Source organism: Podarcis vaucheri (assembly GCF_965113315.1).
Source record: "Podarcis vaucheri genome assembly, chromosome: 10".
NCBI classification, from domain to species: Eukaryota; Metazoa; Chordata; class Lepidosauria; order Squamata; family Lacertidae; genus Podarcis; species Podarcis vaucheri.
In genome coordinates this window covers 9,461,039-9,480,473 of record NC_138748.1, presented here as the reverse complement: position 1 = coordinate 9,480,473, position 19,435 = coordinate 9,461,039, and the positions used below count along the sequence as shown (strand labels likewise).

Below are 19,435 nucleotides of genomic sequence, written 5' to 3'. Positions count from 1 at the left end.
TTTTAAAAAATGTACAGCTAGTAAAAATAACTGGAGATAAACAAAAGAGCAACTAATCACCAGAGCATTCTAACAGCATGTATTTTGTGTTAGTGAATAGTGGGTTTTGTGTGTGTGGTTTGAGGATCAAAATCCAAGATTTATTAGGCCACCTATCACATGTGTATTTAAAAAAAGTGCCACTCTTACAAGTGCCTTATTATGTGAAAACAAATTCCAATTAATGGTTCTGCTGAATTCATTTAACAGCCTGAAGGAAGAAAGCTGTCAGTATATTTCTCAACAGACCACATGTCATTAATAAATATGTATAATGTATATGTCTATATTAAAAATAATAAAAGTTTTACACAATATATTTCTGAGCTCCTGTTTTTTGCTCTTCCCACTCCCAAGCAATGAAACATAGCAGGGAATTGGAAAAATTATAGAATGAAAAAAAATATACTTATAGATGTTCCATTTATAAATAAATAAATATAAAATTTTCAACATGATATGCTCAAGCAAGTAAAAGCTATAGTAAAGTGCAAAAGCATATTTATTCTTGCTTACTATCGTGTTTTCATTTTATTGGAAACTGTTTATTAGGATAGTGTGATCTGCCTACGTGTCACTAAAATGGAGTTAACTTGGATAGAGCTTATTTGAATAGAAGCGCCAGACAAGATTGTCCTTTCTCACCTTTGCTATTTGCTTTATCCATATAGCCCTTAGCTAAGCTGTAAGAACTACCAGAATACTAGAGGTTGTTAAGGTAGGAAGGTGTCTAAATTCAATTTATATGTAGATGATGTAGCCTGGGTTATATATATAATAGCACTAATTCTTATGAAACTTTGACCAATGATTATTAGTAAGGCTTCAGGTTATAAAATCAATTTTACAAAATATGGATGGTTTTGCTTTAATAAGAATAATTCTATGCAAACATAACCAAACATTATAAATTCCATGGATAAACACACAATCAGATATTGGGTATATGGGTAATGCAAAAATTATAAACATTATCAGAATATAATCATAATAAATGAATGACTTAAAATTATATAAGATCTCAGTTGATGAAACAAACTGAAAATATTATGGATGGGAACGATGTCAGTGTTAAAAATTATAATACTTTCCAAAATCCTATTTTTGTTTTTAAATGTAGCATTACAGGTCCTATCAAAGGCACTGAACAATGAGCAAAAACTTTTGTCTGGGACATAAAAAAGCCAAGGGTTACTAAGAAAGTGTTGATTAAACCTATGTATAAAATTCCATTCATAAAATATTTTTATGAAGTAGCCATGATATTACAATTACAGCATTTCAACAGGAGCAACGTATTTCCACAAACTTGAAAAATATCCTTTAGCATTCTAGCAGATTTGATAAAGATGTAATTAAGGCAAAGTCCAATATTATCTCCACTCACTGCAATTATTTATAATGAGGAAATAGAAGATGAAGCCTTATTAGGGAATCTTCCTGTGAAAACTGTGGGCTAATTGAACTGGGCAAACTTATTAGAGATAGGAATCTCAAAATGGTTGATGAGATAAAAAATGAAATACAACAGCTCAACCCTTTAGATATTTGAAGATGGCTATTCTATCCCCTTTCAGTCTCCTCTTTTCCAGGCTAAACATACCCAGCTCCTTCAACCATTCCTCATAAGGCTTGGTTTCCAGCTCCTTGATCATCTTGGTTGCCCTCATCTGCACATGTTCCAGATTGTCAACATCCTTCTTAAGTTGCGTTGCCCAGAATTGGACACAGTCTTCAAAACATCAAAATACAGAACACATCAGTAAATTCCAAAAAGGACAAAAACCAACAATTTGGCAAACATGGAATAAATTCAATAATGCAAAAACAAACCACAATCTAGGCTTAAGTACATAAATACAGAGGAAAACAAGCGTTGGCTGACAAGGAAGTATCTGGTACTGCTCTTGCTGCAATCCAAGCAGTCTGGTTCAGTTCAGAGAAGCTGGTGCCCATATCCTTACACCAGAAGAGGCTGGCGGCAGCAAAATCAAATGTCCGAGAAGGCAGTGGTGGCAAGTCTCTTCCCCAGCCTCCTGGATGTACCAACTGCCAATGCAGCTCTTATTGCATTTATTGGAAAAATATTGATGGACCTCAGGCACCAGGCAGGCTCACAAACATCCCTGCCTGTTATTTCCCCTCTGCTTCGTAAGGGGATACTGGAAGCCCAGATGCCGAAAGAGGAATGTTTCCACAGTGTTATAGAAAAAAAGGGGGGGTTGGCTTTTGCTGCCCAACTTCCCAAGGGACTGTCTCCCCTAAGTCCATGATCGGTCAGAGATGAATGGATGGAGGCAAGATCCATCGAAAGCAAGGCAGATCTTTATTTTCCTGTTGCAACAGAGTCCCCCCCCCCTTGCAAGGAGGTTGGAGAGACCCAGAACAAGGGTGCAAGCCCCTATACTTTTGAAATTGCCCACCCTTTAACCCAGCAGAAATTTCAAGGGACGTTGGGATTGTCTCCCTTTTAGAAATGGGGCTGAATGAAGAATGATCTGATATAAAAACATGAACTCCTAAAGAGAAGATCAGTAGGTGCTTCCAAGTTCTGAAGAAACATTGGGGGGGGCAGGTTTGGCCCAGGTGGGTGGGTTGCCATGGGAACAATGACCTGCCCTCCTTTGTGACATCTCCTGCTTCTCCCTTAAAAGCCTCCAACTACAGGTGTCCATTGTGAGGAGAGACAGAGAGAGAGGTGGGAGTGCAGAAGGAGATTTAGGAGAGGCTTTGGTTTAGGAGAGGCAGGGACTGTTCGAATAGGAGGCGGAAGCAGCAGCAACAATGCGGTCAACTCCAGAAATCCAGGAGGAAGGCAGGATCAGCGGACTTGTCCTTCGCGGGACAGAATGGTAAGTTTGTGGGGGCCCCATCCTATCCTTTGCCCCATCTCCTTCTCCCCAGAACGATTTCCGTAGGTTCATTATCACGTGGTGCTGATAATGCCAAGGTTGCAGGCTCGGTCCCTGCATGGGACAGCTGAACTGCCTGCAGAATCCTTGAGTCTATCTTCCCTAATTGGGGGGGGGGGCTGAAGTGGTGACACCCCCCATGGTGGCAATTCCAGGGTCCCCTCTTAAAGGGGTTTGTATATGGGAGTTACTGGCCATACACTGAAAGGTTGTCAGTGAAGCAGTTTACAAGGTAATGAAGGGGTACAGTTAGGGTTACCCCAGAAAGCCCTAAAAACTGTTTGTGAATTCCCCCCCCCCAGCCAGGCCTCGGAGTACGCATTTTAAAAACTGCATTTTCCTCTAAGACAAAAAGCATGAGCTAAGCAGTCCTCTCTGTAACAAAAACGCTGTAACAAACCCAGAGCTGAGAACAGTAAAGCTTTTCGCTTCCCAGATCCAAGATAACCTTGTCCTGGTACATTGATTTGCAACATACTTCTGGGAACAGAGTCAGAGAACGAAAAGCAACATTTCTATGTAAGAATCTGTGAAGGGGGAGAGGAAAAAAGGGGTTTGAAAAAAGGATAAAACCTGCTTGTAAAATGTTTTCGGTGCGGCCTGTCTTTTGTGAACTGAATCACACAGGTGCCTCTGCCCCCCCCCCCCGGATGGCAGAATAAAACGCTCTTTCTCTGGACGAACCCCTTGGTGTCGTTTGGCTCCTTTTGTCTCTGCTCGGGTGCAACAATTATTCCGACCCATGGATTAATAAGGCTACAGTGAAACAATGTATGTTGACAAGGCCTCGCTCCTGTCAGCACTCACGCTGCAGCATCCTGCACTAACTGCAACTTCCAAACACAAGGGAAGCCCCACGTACAGTGCATGGCAGCAATCCAGTCTTGAAGCAATCAGGGCCTGAACTATGGCTCTCTCGGTTCTGGAGTGGCAGGAGCTGGTACCTCCTTTCTCTCCAAGCCCTGAACGCTCTTGGCTGCCTCTCTGAAGCTGTCATGAAGTCCTACAGTTCATTCAACTGCATACGGAGGGAAGGAATAGGGAGGGACGTGCCGGCAATTCTCTATTAGGCTAAATGTATCTCTGTTCTGCATCATCTCTTCTAGGTTCAAGCGACTGAGAAGCTTCATGCAGCTCAAAAGGAGCAATAAAGTGGCCCCGCTCCAGCACAAGGAGCCTCCTGTGACTCCAGGTGAGGAAGCACCTCCCACACAGACACCATTTTGGGAAGGGCAGGGCAGGAATAGGCTAGGGGGGCAGCTCAGGGTATAGGACAGGATTTGGGGGGTAGGGGAAGCTAGTAAGAAAAAAACCAAAAGAGCCAGACTGCTGGCTCTGACCCAAGGCTAGAGGGCCACATTCTCTTGTGAGCTGCATTCGGGGGGGCTGCAGGCCAAGTCTGGCCCCCAAGGCCTGGGGTTGGCCACCCCTGTAGGAGGAGTGTAGAAGCAGGGAAATCAAGGAGAAGATTGTTGCAACAATCTGGGAAGCTGCAAAGGGGCAAACTAACCTGTCCCCATGTCCTTCTCTTGTTGCAGTGGTGCCAAAGCTCTTCAGGACTTTTCCTGATCTTGAGGTTAGTAGTAGGGGAAACAAAAGAGGAGGGAGTGGATCCCCCAGACCCTCTGACTGTGGTCTTTGCCCCCCAATTCTGCAGTGGCGTGTGTCCCTGGGGTGTCAGGATGATGCCAGAGGCATGTCCTGCCCTCTTCCCTGGTGCTGCCCTTCCACTTCTGCCCTTCAGGAGGCTGCAGGGCCCATGGAGGTCCTCTGGGGCAAGGGATGGGGCCCAAGCCTGAGGGAGGCCAGTCTTTCCTGGCTTGGGCCTCCTTGTGGGCTCCCTTGCACCCGTCAATGGTGGGTTTTGCAGTTTCACCAAAGGCGTCTCATTCAGCTTTCTCTTTCCTCTGCAGAAGGCAATAGCCCAACGACACCGGTCCCGTGTTTGGCCAGCACCTGAGGAAGGTAAACGAATCTCCACACCTTGGGGACTTTTCACTTTGCAGCCTTATGGTTCGTGCCCGAGAAAGACCTCCCAGGCCTTCTTGCTGTATTTGCTGTGCCTTGCAGGCCTTTTTCACTTCGCCTCAGTAGGCAGAGCCCTGACTGACTCCAGCTACAAAAGCTGAGGTGGTTGGATCCTTGGATTTGGGTAATGTTTGGAGGGCTTTCCTGAGAGAGGCTGTTAATTCAGTCTCTCATTTCCGTTCTCTTCCAGAGGACATCCTTATTGAAGATCTGTAGGGTTTCCGGTTCTGGTCTCTGCCATGGCAACGTCTCTCCCTTCTGGGACCAGACTCAGGCGGAGGAGAGGGGGTTACCTGAGGTTGTAAAACGCTCTAAAAACCCCTGAAGGCAGTCGGGGGACAAGGCACCTGTGAACGTCTTTGTGCCTGCTCCTGCTGGTCTCAAGCCTTGCGCCGCTGAGGCAGGCTCCACGGCTGCCATTGCAAGAGGCAAAGCTCCTTCACCTCTTGATATATTGGATCAAAATTAAAGGCGCCTCCAGAGGAAATGTGGACAGTGAGCTGCAATCTGAATGAGACTATCGAGATGGAGGGATGAAATCTGAGTGTCCTGCCGTGATTGAAAATGGAGAGAAGAGGGGAGGGGAACTTCTTGTTCTTATTAATTTTTTTTTTTTATTTAAAGTCTGCAAGGACTTAACACGTACCCCATCTGGTTTAAAGAAATAAAAGGATCACAAATGGCCGTGTGTGGCGGCTATCAGCTTTCCTGTGCGCCAGCTACGCCGCGATTGAGGCAATCAGAAGCGCGCCCCCTTCGCCGCCTTGACTGGGCTGTGGGCAGGGAGCGATGCCCCCCCCTCGCCTGTGCCCCTGGCAGGGGCCCACCTCACCTTGATCTTTTCTTTTTCTTTTATTATTTTTTATTACAAATTTAAATAAAAAATATTATCCAAAAGCATGTCATCCTTAGTTTTGACAGGTGCATCCCTTGCACCTGTCAATGGTGGGTTTTGTAGTTTCACATAAGGCATCTCATCCAGCTTTCTCTTTCCTCTGCAGAAGGCAATAGCCCAATGACACCAGTCCCATGTTCGTCCAGCACCTCAGGAAGGTAAATGAATCTCCACACCTTGGGGACTTTTCACTTAGTAGTGTTATGGTACATGCCCGAGAAAGACCTCACAGGCCTATTTGCTGTGCCTAGCAGGCCTTTTTCACTTCGCCTCAGTAGGCAGAGCCCTGACTGACTCCAGCTACAAAAGCTGAGGTGGTTGGACCCTTGGGTTGGGTGTTGTTTGGCAGGATTAGTTGAGAGAGGCTGTTAATTCAATCTCTCTTTTTCATTCTCTTCCAGAGGACATAATTATAGAAGACCTTGAATGAGAGTGGAAAAAAATCTGTTGAAGAAAGACAGCACCCAGATTTTGGGAGGCATATAAGTGGAGCAAGCAGGAGAACTCTCTCAGTATTTTGAGGGGGAAATCCCCAAAGCAGAAGAGATCTTTGGACAGCTTCAGAACCAGCCTCAGTGCCACCAGCTTACCAGCCTAGAAAGACTTAAGGACTGGAACTCCAGCATATTTGGGACTTAACTTTCAAACCATTTGGATTACAAAAACTAAGAAGCCGAAATAGGGACTTTGGAACTATTATCAATTACCACTGTATGGAGAAGACAAGTATAATTTTGTTTTACAGAAATAAAGTTTGACTTGCATTTTTATTTCTCTCTGTGTGTTTTTCCCCCCTCTCTCTCTTTTGTTGTGGTTGTAACAAAATTTAATTCTGTATTTTACTTGAGTTATTTTTGAAGTTTCTTATTTGTTTATTTGTTTTCTTTTTCCTTTTAATTTTTTGTCACTGTACTTTGATTTGCTGTATGGGGGAAGGGGAAGGTTGACGAAAGGGAAAGGGAAATTGGATGCTCAGTCTGGGAGAAAGGAAATAGTCTCACTCTTGGGCTGAGCTGAGAATTGCAGGTGTGACCTTGAACAATTTAAAAATAGTTCTGGGAAGCCGCTGAAGTAGAGATGGCGAGTAAACAGGAAGGAGCAACTAGCAGGAAAGCAGGTAATTACCAGGTTTTAAGCACAGGTTGGATGGCCATCTCTCATGAATGATCTAGTTGAGATTCCTTACAACTCTATAAACCTCAGAATGCATCCTAAGTTGGCATCATAGTGGCTTTGTGATGTGAAGAGGGTCTTAGTATCTCACTGTCTAATTTCACCCACCATATAAACAAGCAGGGAAGGAATCTGCAGTCCAGGGATAGCACGACACCTCTTCTTATTTGGTGATCACTTGTAGCCGAGTAAGATTGTCTTCCATAAACACGGTTTTAACAATGAGTCCGTAAGTGACGGTGGAGGCCAATTCTGGACCCACATGTCCTTCCACAGTGGGGACATTGGTTCCTGGGTGGGAGTTAATCACGGTGTGGATTTGTCAAGCGTGCCTTCCTCTTAGCACGTTTCTCCCTTGTGTCCTGAGTTCGAGTGTCTTCTAAGCCCATGACACCTTTGGTAAAGGATGTTCTCCAATTGGAGTGCTCACAGGCCAGTGTTTCCAAATTGTCGGTGTTTATACTACAGAGCCTAAGACTTGCCAATCAGAAGGTCGGCGGTTCGAATCCCTGTGACGGGGTGAGCTCCAGTTGCTCGATCCCTGCTCCTGCCAACCTAGCAGTTCGAAAACACGTCAAAGTGCAAGTAGATAAATAGGTACCACTCCGGCAGGAAGGTAAATGGCGTTTCTGTGCGCTGTTCTGGTTCGCCAAAAGCGGCTTAGTCATGCCGGCCACATGACCCGGAAGCTGTATGCCGGCTCCCTCGGCCAATAAAGCGAGATGAGCACTGCAACCCCAGAGTCGACCACGACTGGACCTAATGGTCAGACGTCCCTTTACCTTTATACTACATTTTTAAAGATTTGCCTTGAGACAGTCTTTAAACCTCTTTTGTTGACCACCAGGCTTTCCCTTTTTAAGTTTGGAATAGAGTGGTTGCTTTGGAAGACAGGCATCCGCACAGCATGACCAGTCCAACGAAGTTGATGTTGAAGAATCGTTGCTTCAACACTGGTGATCTTTATCGCCATAACGGCGATAACTGAAATCAGGCCGGCATGAGCCCTCAAACTCCGCGCGCGTGAGGGTGGCATCGCTCTATACTTTAGCACCTCTATGTTGACAATCCCACACAGTTCGCATTGGAAGCTGAAGCGTTCGATTCCAGGCCGGGAAAGCCCGATGCAGAGACTCCCCCGCTGCTCCCGGCGCCTCTTTGCTCTTCCCACTCGCCCTCCTGCGGCGGAAGGGGGAAAGAGGCCGTGCGAGAGATGCCCGGAGAAGAAAGGCTTTGTTCCGCCTCTACCCCTTTCCTATCTCTAGGGTTGCCCCGTGAGGGCGGCCGAAGGACAAGGGCGGCCGTCGCGGCTTGAGTGCGTCACGGCGGAGACGCTCACCCACCTGTGCCAGCATGGAAGGGAAGAGAGGCGCCGCTGAGGTGGCGGCGGCTGAAGCCCCGGACCCGGCGGCCGGGGAGTTGCTAGGAGACGGTGAGGGGGGAAAGTTGGGCGAGAGGAGGAAGGAGGAGGCGGCGGCCGGGGCGGAGGGAGACCCCCGTTGGCCTCGCGTGGGCTGCGGTGGGGAGAGCTTCCTGCTGCGCGCGCTTTAGGATTGCGACCAGCGCGGGTTGCGCGGCTTTGCGCCTAATCCCTGGCGCTGCTCTCTTCGAGCTTTGCCTCCTTTCCCACCCTGAAGGGTTGCCACCGAGAAAAGCAGCCCTTGACTCTGGACAAATAAGGGTGTTCAGGGTATTTTATTGAGGGCTCCTTTTTAGGTGGGGACCTGAGTTCCTACAACTTTGGAAAAAGTTAAGCGAGTGCAGCTGATGGACTGGGCAGAAAGGACCCCCGGGAACAACTTGATTATTACTGTTTTTTCCCCTTTTTCGGTGGAGGTTTCTGCCTGCTCAAGAGCGAAATGATAATAAAAAAGATCGCGGACTATCTGTGTCAGGAAAAGAAGATGCCAAGTCTCCCCTCTCTCTCCTCTTGCGTCTCTTTCAGAATGCTATGCGGACTTCTTGAAGGAAGATTTTGACGTGAAGGCGTACACCTCGCAATCGATTCATCAAGCTGTGATAGCTGAACAGTTAGCGAAACTTGCTCAAGGGATTAGTCAGCTGGATAAAGAGCTGCACTTGCAGGTAAGTGCCACGCGTATCACCCAAATCTGTATCTATATGCAGCTGAGATTCTGAAACGGCATTGGATTGTTTGTTCGACTCTACAGCTTTTAGACCTGCCCCAAAAGGAATGTTATACTTAACTAATTGAAGATTGCTTTCTGTCAATGAATGTATATATGGACGTATATATGAACGTATATATATATACGGTTAAATTTTGCCTCCTACAGAAAGTTTTCAAATAAACATGCACAGGCAACTTTAATATGGTTGGCTCATAGCCAGTGTTATGATGATAATTGTCAGTGTGTAAGCTCTCCAAAATGGCTGTAACTATTGTAAGTGTATAGTAATGTATATCTATGCATGTTTGTGTGTTGGTAGTGGAGAAATAAATGCAAAGTTAAGCTGTGAATGTAAGATGCCCATCCACACAATGTGAATAGTGATAATTGGTTTGCCTTATATACATTGGGATGATCCAAGTGGTTCATTCAGCCTTAAAGAGAGGCTTCAGAGCTCACTTAACTTTATTGGGCACACAAAACTTTTCCAAGATATGCAATTATATTTGTACTTGCTACATAAACTCCTGAGCCTTTCTGGGATCTTCCTTGAGCACAGAGCGGGGAGCCTGTGCCAGTGCTGGAAAACAGAATTTCTTCTTATGACCCAGCATGCAATCCACAACACCAATTGTCTTTGCTTATTAGTATTCTTTTTTTAAGAATGTGGTTTGTCTTCTTACATGTAAATGAATTCTTGGAATGTTTGTTAACAGAATGCCCGAGTCCTGATGTAAGAGCTGTGCAATGCAATTTGGAACAGGAGAAATAGGCTTTGTGATGGTAGAACATGTGATTTAATTGTGGCTATTGTTTGAACTGAGAAGACAGGAGAATTCAGGATTAGTTAGAATTATCTTTATAGGTAAAATACGGTTATCCTTGTTAAAATATTTGCCAGCATCTTAACATTAAACATGAGTAGATTCTGTTGAGGAAATTCTGTATTGAATGGGAGAATTGAACTTCACTTTGGTATTCACACTTAATTAATCAACCAGTCAATCAATATATTTTTATTGTTTATAGCCAATAGCCATCACAATACAATATAAGCACAAATCACACAACTAACAGAAATTGAATCGCATAGGTTAAATTTTTGGGTTAACAGTTTATTGCTGGTGACTAGAAACTTATAGTAGGCAATAATCACTCTTTGATTTTGATATAAAATGTCAGTTTTCAATCAGTTTATAACAACTGCCAGAGGTTATCCTTTAACCAATGTGCAGGTGCATTTCTCATAACTGAATATATTTACTCTGAGTCTAGCCAAGGTTGAGTGCTTCTGGTTTAGAATGGAAGCTGTCAGTAAGCAGTGCGGTGCAATATTGATTTCCTGCCAGCTCTAACATATGTCCTTTAAATAGCTATTACCGAAAAGGCAGGCAGTGATCCTTCGTGTGCCGCAAACCAAGTTTGTTTGCCTTTCTGTGGAGTTTAGATACTTTGTAAGGTGGGGCTTCATTGGAAGCCCAGTTACTCTTATGATGCTTTTCACATGCAATATCAAACCATACACTCGTAGTTATGTGCACTAGTAGCAGCAGGCCATGAATTTGGGCGCTTTCCTCCTCCCGCCCCTCGGTCATGGCAAGGAGATTGGGTGCATCTGCTTCCGTTTTACATTTTTAATTAGAATTTCTTGCTATATCTAAATTGGTGTGAGGGAACTCTGCTTTATATTATTTATTCATTCCACAAAACTAAAAGGCAAACCTCAAAGCATTTTACAAAAAAGAATAAAACATGACATTATTAAATTAAAAACCAGTTGCAAACTATCTTCAGAAATAATTAAAATCAACAATAAGCTAAAAGCCAGATTAAAACATGTGTTTAAACAGGCTTGCCTAGAAATGTTTTTAGCAGGCACCCAAAGGCACAGTGAAGGCCTGGTGTTCATAGGCAGAAAGTTTCAGAGTATGGGTGCTGCCACCATAAAAGCTCAATTTCTTACAAATTTGGAACAAATGATATGTGACATCTGTAATAGATTAGAGCTGCCGAGTGGCCTTATATGGGGTAAGGCAATTTTGCTGGTAGACTGTATATTATATGATGATTTGTTCAAACAAGCCAGGGTCAAACCATGGTTTATAAGCCTGACTGGTTAATTAAACATAGTTTAAAACGAAACCTCTTGGTTTGTATGTAACAATAAACTCTGGTTAGTATAAAACTGGAAGTGGAAGTTTCAGATCTCCTCCTTTGCAATTGTTTTCTAGTCTGAGGCTCGCTGCTGCTTGTATGTTTAATGCTAGTGGTTTAGTGCTCTGTCGCTATATAATGGGTGAAATATTATCAGGGCTGCCCTAAAATTTTATGTCATGGTACTTGCGTTAGAAATGTGAATTAGAAAGGCCAAGATCCAGACAACCATGCAACAAATTCAGCAAACTGAAGGGCAGTTTAAACTTGCATTTCTGAGATAGCATGCTCCATGTCGCATGGCAAACCAGTCTTTGTTTTGTATTATTCTTCTGATAATAGTTGATAGTCTTATTTTATAGGTAGTTGCAAGGCATGAGGACTTGCTAGCCCAAGCAACTGGCATTGAATCTCTGGAAGGTAAGCATGGTTTATTAGCTTTATAATATTAACAAAGAATCTCTTATCCTAGGAGTGGGTTTCTTTTCCATTTGCATAGGGGTGGGGCTTTGGAAGAGGAACCAAAATTATGTAGTTTGCTTCTGTTCTAATGAATCTCAAAGCTATGCCAATTTCCCAGAAACGATGGTCAGGTTTCATAACTTCTCAAAGTCCCTTATAATATATGAGCTTATTTATTAGCATGCTATACCAAAACTTCCTTTGCCACTCTTCCAGTGAGTTTATGTTGTTTTCAGTACTTTCTGATTACTATCTGAGTGTTTATTTAATATTTTTCTAGTTAGCTCTTGCTAGTTTTTCCTAACTGTGTTCTTAATGTAGCTTAGAAGTACAAGTAAATCAACCTACGATATCGTTTAAATTAATAATAATTTATATAGTTTACATATCTGTCAAATGCACTTGATTGTATCATTAATCATTGGAATTAACAGCTCTACATTTTTAGGATCTTAATGTGGATATAATACCAAAGATAAAACATTTTTGAAAAGGTTTTTTTCCTTCCATTTATCATTAATGTTTTAATCCAGAGTCTGAAATTATATATATATATATATTTGTATTTTTCTATTGTGAACCGCCCTGGGGTCTTCGGATGCAGGGCAGTAAACAAATTTGATTAATAAAAATAATACTAAAAGGCTGGGAATGTTTAAACACTGAACTCTGACACACTACGTAACTAATGAGCAGAACTTAGTTGAACAATAGTTCAGGTAAATCACTATCCCTTTGTTATAATGCTGCACAACTACATTTTTAAAAAATCACAAAACTGGAAAACCTTGAAAGGCCTGAAATCATAGTATAGTGGACTTACGGAAAAAGTTTATCAAACTATTGGAGTTTTAATTGCATCGTTTTGTTACTAGTTTCCTAGTACCGTCGGGTTTCCTTTTGTCAGATTAAAGTATACTTCCTTAACTCGTCAGCAGGTGGAGCTGTTCATATAATGCTGTCTAAGTCACTTGTGGCTAAATAGAAGTGTTGTTTACATCAAAAACCATTGAGAACCTGAATGAACTGCAGATTTGGGTAATTAAGCAGCTTTTCAATCGAAAGAATTAATGGAGTAAAGAAATAGAGTTTTGTAAAAGTTTTTTAAAAAATAATTTTTTAAAAAAATGTATTTATTTTGACTACATTAGACTAACATGGCTACCCACCTGAATCTACACACACACACACGTGTACGTTGATATTTTACCATTTGGAAAAAATATTGCACTACATCTCCTTTTATTTCAGTTATTCACATTTGCAGTTCATTTGAGTCACTGAATTCACTGAAGCTGCAAACCTAGATTCACCTTTCTGGGAGTGAGGCCCATTGAACTCAGTGAGACTTATTTGGAGTAGGATTTCACTGTGCCATTACTTGTGTGTAAACAGCACTTCCATTTGCTGGGCATTATTATGTGAACGCTTTAATGTTGATTTCCCTATGCAAGTTTTTAAAAGTGCGCTTTAGCAGGCGCTGATATTTATGGTAGTACACCGGATTGCAGATCTGTGAAAAAGATTTGCTTCTTTATGAAGAAACAGAAACGGACAGGGATAGCTTAGAAAAAGCGACTGATTAAATGTCATGTAGCATTCACTGAGTTTTCTTCTCCCTCCTCTCTCTCTCTCTCTTTTTTGTCAGCTATTTATGGAAACGAGTGCTTTATGTTTGCTTGACGCTATGGAGGAATAAATGATAATATACAGTGGTGCCCCGCAAGACGAATGCCTCGCAAGACGAAAAACTCGCTAGACGAAAGGTTTTTTTTGGTTTTTGCGTTGCTTCGCTAGACGAATTTCCCTATGGGCTTGCTTCGCAAGACGAAAACGTCTTGCGAGTTTGTTCGCTTTTTTCTTAAAGCCGCTTGAAGAGGCGCAGTTGCGACGGACCGTGCTTCGCAAGACGAAAAACATCGCAAGACGAAAAGACTCGCGGAACGAATTAATTTTGTCTTGCGAGGCACCACTGTAATGTTGATTGTTTCTGTTTTTATTCTTTTTTGCTTGCTCCCCTCCCATTAACTGGAAAAACCCAAGAGATCCCAGGTTATTTATAGTTGAGCAGCTTATAGCACCATTTATAACAAAAACTAAATTTTCAGTTTTTCTGTTATAGTCTGAATTAAAGGTAAAGGGACCTTTGACCGTTAGGTCCAGTTGTGGCCGACTCTGGGGTTGCAGCCAGTGTGGTGTAGTGGTTAAGAGCGGTAGTCACGTAATCTGGGTAACCGGGTTCGCGTCTCCGTTCCTCCACATGCAGCTGCTGGGTGACCTTGGGCCAGTCACACTTCTGTGAAGTCTCTCAGCCCCACTCACCTCACACAGTGTTTGTTGTGGGGGAGGAAGGGAAAGGAGAATGTTAGCCGCTTTGAGACTCCTGAAGGGGAGTGAAAGGCGGGATATCAAATCCAAACTCTTCTTCTTCTTCTTCATCTTGCTTTATTGGCCGAGGGAGCCGGTGTACAGCTTCTGGGTCATGTGGCCAGCATGACTAAGCCGCTTCTGGTGAACCAGAGCAGCGCACGGAAACGCCGTTTACCTTCCCGCTGGAGCGGTACCTATTTATCTACTTGCACTTTGATGTGCTTTCGAACTGCTAGGTTGGCAGGAGCAGGGACCGAGCAACGGGAGCTCACCCTGTCACAGGGATTCGAACCGCCGACCTTCTGATTGGCAAGCCCTAGGCTCTGTGCTGCCACTAGAACACCCACTTCTCCCCGGGCAGAGAAGCCAGGCAGTGTTGCTTTGCAGAACTCCCTGGCTCCTGCTGAGTTTGGCGAAAGCCAGGGCATTTGGGGGGGGCAGCTTTGGGGAGTTGGAGGTGGCCATCTCTGGTTATACATGATGCCTTTTATGTTCCTAAGATAAGAGAAAGTGATTTTCAGTCTGTAAAATGTGAAAAGAACATTACAGTATTGCATCCCCCCTTTAAAAAAAAAAACACCCTTTCCTTGGAAAAAAAACACGGCTTCAATATTTCTGGAAATGATTCCTCAGCCACACAAGAAAATATGGGCAAATTGTGTGGTTTTGGGCATAGAGGAGGTAGATCTGTGGTCAAATGCCAGTTTTCTGAAGGACCTTGTACCAGGGCCTTGCTTCCATCACCAGAAGTTTTTTTCTTGGAGGGAACTTGGGATAGGACCGCCTTTGTGGCAGTGTCCTGCTTATTGAGTTCTCTCCTGAAAGAAACTAGCTCCATCCCTGATGGTTTTTAAATGGAATTTCATTTCAGGTTGCAAAATGAAAATGAAAAAGACAAGCCCAAAAAAATAAACCAGTTGTTTCAATGCCTCCAATCTGCTTTTTAATCTTTTGGATTATAGTGGTACCTCGGGTTACATACGCTTCAGGTTACAGACTCCGCTAACCCAGAAATAGTACCTCAGGTTAAGAACTTTGCTTCAGGATGAGAACAGAAATCATGCTCTGGCGGCGCGGCAGCAGCAGGAGACCCCCATTAGCTAAAGTGGTGCTTGAGGTTAAGAACAGTTTCAGGTTAAGAACGGACCTCCCGAACGAATTAAGTACTTAACCCGAGGTACCACTGTATCTAGTTCCTTGTTTTCAGTGCTTTTCAATGAGTATGGCTCATGCTGGATGTAATATGCTTATTACAGCATTTTAAATGGTTCAGTGGGGCCCTAGGCAGTCTCAAAGCGTTAAATGAAGAATCTGCCATACAGTGTAGATACTGTCCGGTGTTTGACCACAAGAAAGATGGATGTGTGGATAGAAGGATGTCGGGTCATGTGTTGTTCCTCATGCTCCTTGGGGGAGAAGGTCGCTTAAAAAAATTTGAATTAAAACTTTCATACTTTTTATGGACACAGCTCTTGAAGCCTGAACACTCCTTGAAGATTCTGAGATTCTGAGCAGAGAGCAACCCTAATTTGATTATGCCCCCTGTCTAATGAAATAATGCATAATATTTTATCTGAATCCTAACTCCTTGATGTATAGATGACTAAGCCTTGACAAATGTGTGGGATGACAAATTCTTGTTGAGACACCCTGGCATGCTGAGCCTACAGAGATACATATATAGAACTGGACTCCTACATGAGATTGAACAGATAATGTAATGTTCTGAGTTGCAGCATGTACTTTTACAACAGAAGATCAGCACTGCTTCAGATATGCCAAAATTTGGCTGTTCCGTTTGGGAGAAAATTGTGATGCCCCCTTTGATAACATAACTCCATAGGTACATAAGTGCCCTAAATATGAAAAGGATTGGTCTGCTAGGCTGTAATCCTAAAACTACTTATACTGAATTCAGTAGAGCTTCCCAAGTTAAAAAAAAAAGGGGGGGGAGAATCAGCTGGTAAGGTTAAAAAAACAGTTGATTTTCTGGCATATTAGCAATGTCATCTTCTCAAAAATTCTGGGATTTCTGGAGTGAGAAAATATTCTTGGTGATGTTGAATACAAATATATTGAGTCGTGATGGTAGGGAGTTCAGTATACTCTGTACGTCTTTAATCAGTGTTCTCAGATTTTCTCTTAGTACTTATTGTGTAATAGCCTTGATTGATTTTCTAGGAAGTAATGAATTCTAGGCAATAATGGATTCTAAACAGATTCTAAATGTAGCACAATACTATTAGTAGCTATAGAGATGTCAAGAGAACTTGGCACTTTCGAGTAACTGGCCTCAGATTTCAGCCTGCCAAGTTTCAGCTTGGATTACTAGAGTAATTGCTAGGCTTGTTTTAGAGATGATATATGAGAGTCCTGGGTTCAAATTCAGACCTGGCCATAAAGCTCACTGGGTAGTGTTTGGTGGCTTGTCATTTGTTTACTTGACCTCCTTCACAATAGGAGTTTGAGTGATTAAGGGTGAGAGACCTTCTGTTGGTCATCAGGCAATGGCTTTTTCCACCTGCCTTGCTCCACCCTCCAGCCCTGGCAGCCTTTCCCAGACCATGACTTTAGAAACAGCAGAAGCAGCTGGAGTTCAGGGATATATATATTTTTAAAAATTGTAAGTTGTGTGTCCTTATTTCTCAATTTGATCCTTTTTCATGGTTTTGTGGTGTTTTGTGCATTGTGATTTGCTGTTATTTTTATTGATTATAGATTAGTAATTCTTTATTGTAACTGACAGGTGTAAACTGTTTATTTTTTGCTGATGTTTAATTTTACTGTTTACTATTGGATTCTAATGGATTATTGAATATTGCTTCATTTGATATGTTTATTTTAAAGTGATTGTGACTTTTATATTGGATCAGATAGCTGCTATTAATGTTTGATGTTTTATTATTATTTTTATATATGTTGGAAGCCACCGAAAGTGCCTGGGGCAACCCAGCCAGATGGGCGGGGTATAAATAAAAAATATTATTGTTGCTGCCGTTGCTGCTATTAAGGCTACAATCCTTAATGTACTTGACAGAAAGTACATCCCATTGAGTGGTACTTGCACTTGTGTATAAACGGTTAGGATGAGGCTGTAAATGTGTTAAGAACAATACGTTTTATTTTATTTATTGTCTTCAACCTCAGAGAGACTTACAAAAATGAACATTAAAAGCAAGGGTAAAAAGAAGGATAAAACAACTTAGAAATATACAAGTAATAGAAATAGAAAACAGATCCAGCTCTACCTCACCCCACTAAATTATAAATAGAAAATTGAAATCCAAAGGTCTGGGTGAATAGTAATGTTTTTACCTGGTGCCGAAGAACAAGTAGTGCACCTCCTTCAGAGATGAATAACACAGGGTCTGGGTTGGTTCATATGGAGAGAGGTGGTCCTTGAAGTATTAGGGTCAAAGCCAATTGTACGCAGAAACTAATTGGTCCCCAATTTAGCTGGGCCAGAATTGGTGCTGTGTACTCAGACTATCTTGCCTCGGTGAGCAATATGTCTGCTGAATTCTGCCCTTAGTAATGCCGTTTCTAAGCCATCTTCAAAAGCGCTCCTACTCATTGCAGTAATAAAGCACTTTGTACGCCGAAAACGGTATAGGAAGGATTAAAGATCAAAGTTGCCACTACCATTTTGAGTTCCTCGCTTGGTTTCGAAATGTGGCGTTTTATTGGGAAAAGGTGCATTCTCTCTGTCAGCTGTGTGTTTTGAAATACTGCTTTTGCTCTCTTATTCAGGTGTTCTTCAAATGATGCAGACCAGAATCAGTGCATTGCAAAGTACTGTTGACAGGTATGCCATCCCTATAACAATGATTTAGTAGTTTTAAGTCCTTCTGCACTCCAGTGATTTCTAAAACATATTTCGTTTTTCATCAGAATCAGAGCCAAAATAATCGATCCTTACAACAAAATCGTGTCCCGTACGGCACAGTTAGCAAGGCTTCAGGTAAGTTTACAATCATCTTTAATCCCTTACTCTCCAGGAGTAACATTTCTTTTGATTGGAGAGGGGGAAAGCGGTTCAAAGAACTATCTACCGATTCTGTCAAAAGGATGGTTTTCTTCTTGTAGACAGGAATGCAACAATGCTGAGAATAGTGGATGCGTTGTTCAGAAGCATTTCAGGCAGTGTTTCTTTGCAACTTTGCAACAATCGAGCCGATATATGAACAAGATTTAATGGTGGCCAGAGAGAACTCTGTAGTTTTTCTTCTGACAGAGTGTTGCTATGGTTACTGGTTGGAAGTGGTGGGGACAGGACTCCAAAGACAACACTCCCAGAATAAATAATTGAAACCACGGAATACGTGCACTTTATAAATCCTTGTGGAAAGGAAAAATAAGTTCTTACAAAGCCAATTTGCGCTTGGCACAAACTTTCTTCCGTATCTGTAATTGCTCATTTCAATTGAGGTAATTTATATGGGGTTATCTCCTCTTGTGTCTCCCTGGTAGCATCCTTTGTCTAGGGTTATGTAGCTGCCTTCTCATGCCGGGAGCAGTCCTTATTTTTTTCTTTACTTGGCAAAATGTTTTAAAAAATGATTGACTAATCAGCAATGAACTTGGACGGATTCCTCAGCTGCTGCTGCTTTTCAAGTCTTGGATAGTTCAAAACAAATTTTCAAGCTTTCCCCAGCTTCATATGCTTCTCACCAAGTTGTTGTTTTTTTTACCGCAACTTGTGGACACAGTTCTGACTATTTCAACCAGAACTCTCGTCGGTGCTTTTCTGTCCCTCATGCACAAAACCATAGTTACCTTCATAGAGCAGAATGTTTCCTGTTCGCTTTAAAATAAAATAAAATTACAGGCCTCTTGAGCATTGAACCTAATAGATATTGTGCTGAGTTGACAGTGACAGATGCCCTTTGGTGGTGCAGAGGTAGCAAAGCTTGACTATATGCTTATTTGGATTTAACAGAATAATTCGCGGCTTGTATAACAAGTATAACACACTCTCTGTTTTAATTTAGCCACTCAGCTGCAGCAGCCTCCAAATCTCTTCTCTAGACAATTGCCCTAACATTTAGGTTTTGCTTGATCTACTCTTTGACATGTTTTGGCACTTCTAGAACTCCTGAAAATTGTAATACGTATTTTCCCCTGAAATTGCAGGCGTTTTACTGTGCTCGAACTGTGTAGTGATTAAGAGCTTATGTCAGTTAACCATATTCCAGGCTGTGTCTGTAATGAGTTAAAATAACATTTTGAGTTGTGTGAAAATATATTAAAAAATCTGCACATGCCTCTTT

General features: G+C 42.4%; 2 protein-coding genes across 7 annotated transcripts in view; both read left to right on the top strand.

The window, feature by feature from the left end:
* The first annotated feature begins 1,988 nt into the window (after nucleotides 1–1,988).
* Nucleotides 1,989–6,644, top strand: LOC309541721 (uncharacterized protein). 3 transcript variants are annotated; one of them, XM_082239920.1, is made up of 5 exons: nucleotides 1,989–2,891; nucleotides 4,058–4,143; nucleotides 4,490–4,527; nucleotides 4,865–4,916; nucleotides 6,276–6,644. In XM_082239920.1, exons 1-5 carry the CDS (start codon nucleotides 2,824–2,826, stop codon nucleotides 6,302–6,304), a joined length of 273 nt encoding a protein of 90 aa, XP_082096046.1. In that variant the 5' UTR covers nucleotides 1,989–2,823; the 3' UTR covers nucleotides 6,305–6,644. The 3 variants fall into 3 exon arrangements, with proteins under 3 accessions (XP_082096046.1, XP_082096047.1, XP_082096045.1); XM_082239921.1 differs by lacking the exon at nucleotides 6,276–6,644 and adding an exon at nucleotides 5,170–5,765; XM_082239919.1 differs by lacking the exon at nucleotides 6,276–6,644 and having other exon boundaries at nucleotides 4,865–5,765.
* Nucleotides 6,645–8,322: 1,678 nt separating this feature from the next.
* COG5 (component of oligomeric golgi complex 5) overlaps nucleotides 8,323–19,435 on the top strand; it is a 165,730-nt gene continuing 154,617 nt past the window's right edge. For 2 of the 4 annotated variants that reach the window (XM_082239603.1, XM_082239604.1), the window contains exons 1-5: nucleotides 8,323–8,479; nucleotides 8,993–9,132; nucleotides 11,696–11,753; nucleotides 17,916–17,970; nucleotides 18,057–18,126. In XM_082239603.1, coding sequence (XP_082095729.1) covers nucleotides 8,401–8,479; nucleotides 8,993–9,132; nucleotides 11,696–11,753; nucleotides 17,916–17,970; nucleotides 18,057–18,126 — 402 coding nt within the window. In that variant the 5' untranslated portion in view covers nucleotides 8,323–8,400. The remainder of the gene's footprint in view (nucleotides 8,480–8,992; nucleotides 9,133–11,695; nucleotides 11,754–17,915; nucleotides 17,971–18,056; nucleotides 18,127–19,435) is intronic. The other 2 variants (XM_082239602.1, XM_082239601.1) reach the window with 1 other exon arrangement.

Excerpts from the sequence above, each read along its gene's own strand:
- LOC309541721 (XM_082239919.1), top strand. The coding sequence starts at position 2,824 with ATGCGGTCAACTCCAGAAATCCAGGAGGAAGGCAGGATCAGCGGACTT. Across the intron at positions 2,892-4,057 it reads GTCCTTCGCGGGACAGAATG|GTTCAAGCGACTGAGAAGCT; the intron begins GTAAGTTTGTGG and ends CATCTCTTCTAG. Across the intron at positions 4,144-4,489 it reads GGAGCCTCCTGTGACTCCAG|TGGTGCCAAAGCTCTTCAGG; the intron begins GTGAGGAAGCAC and ends CTCTTGTTGCAG.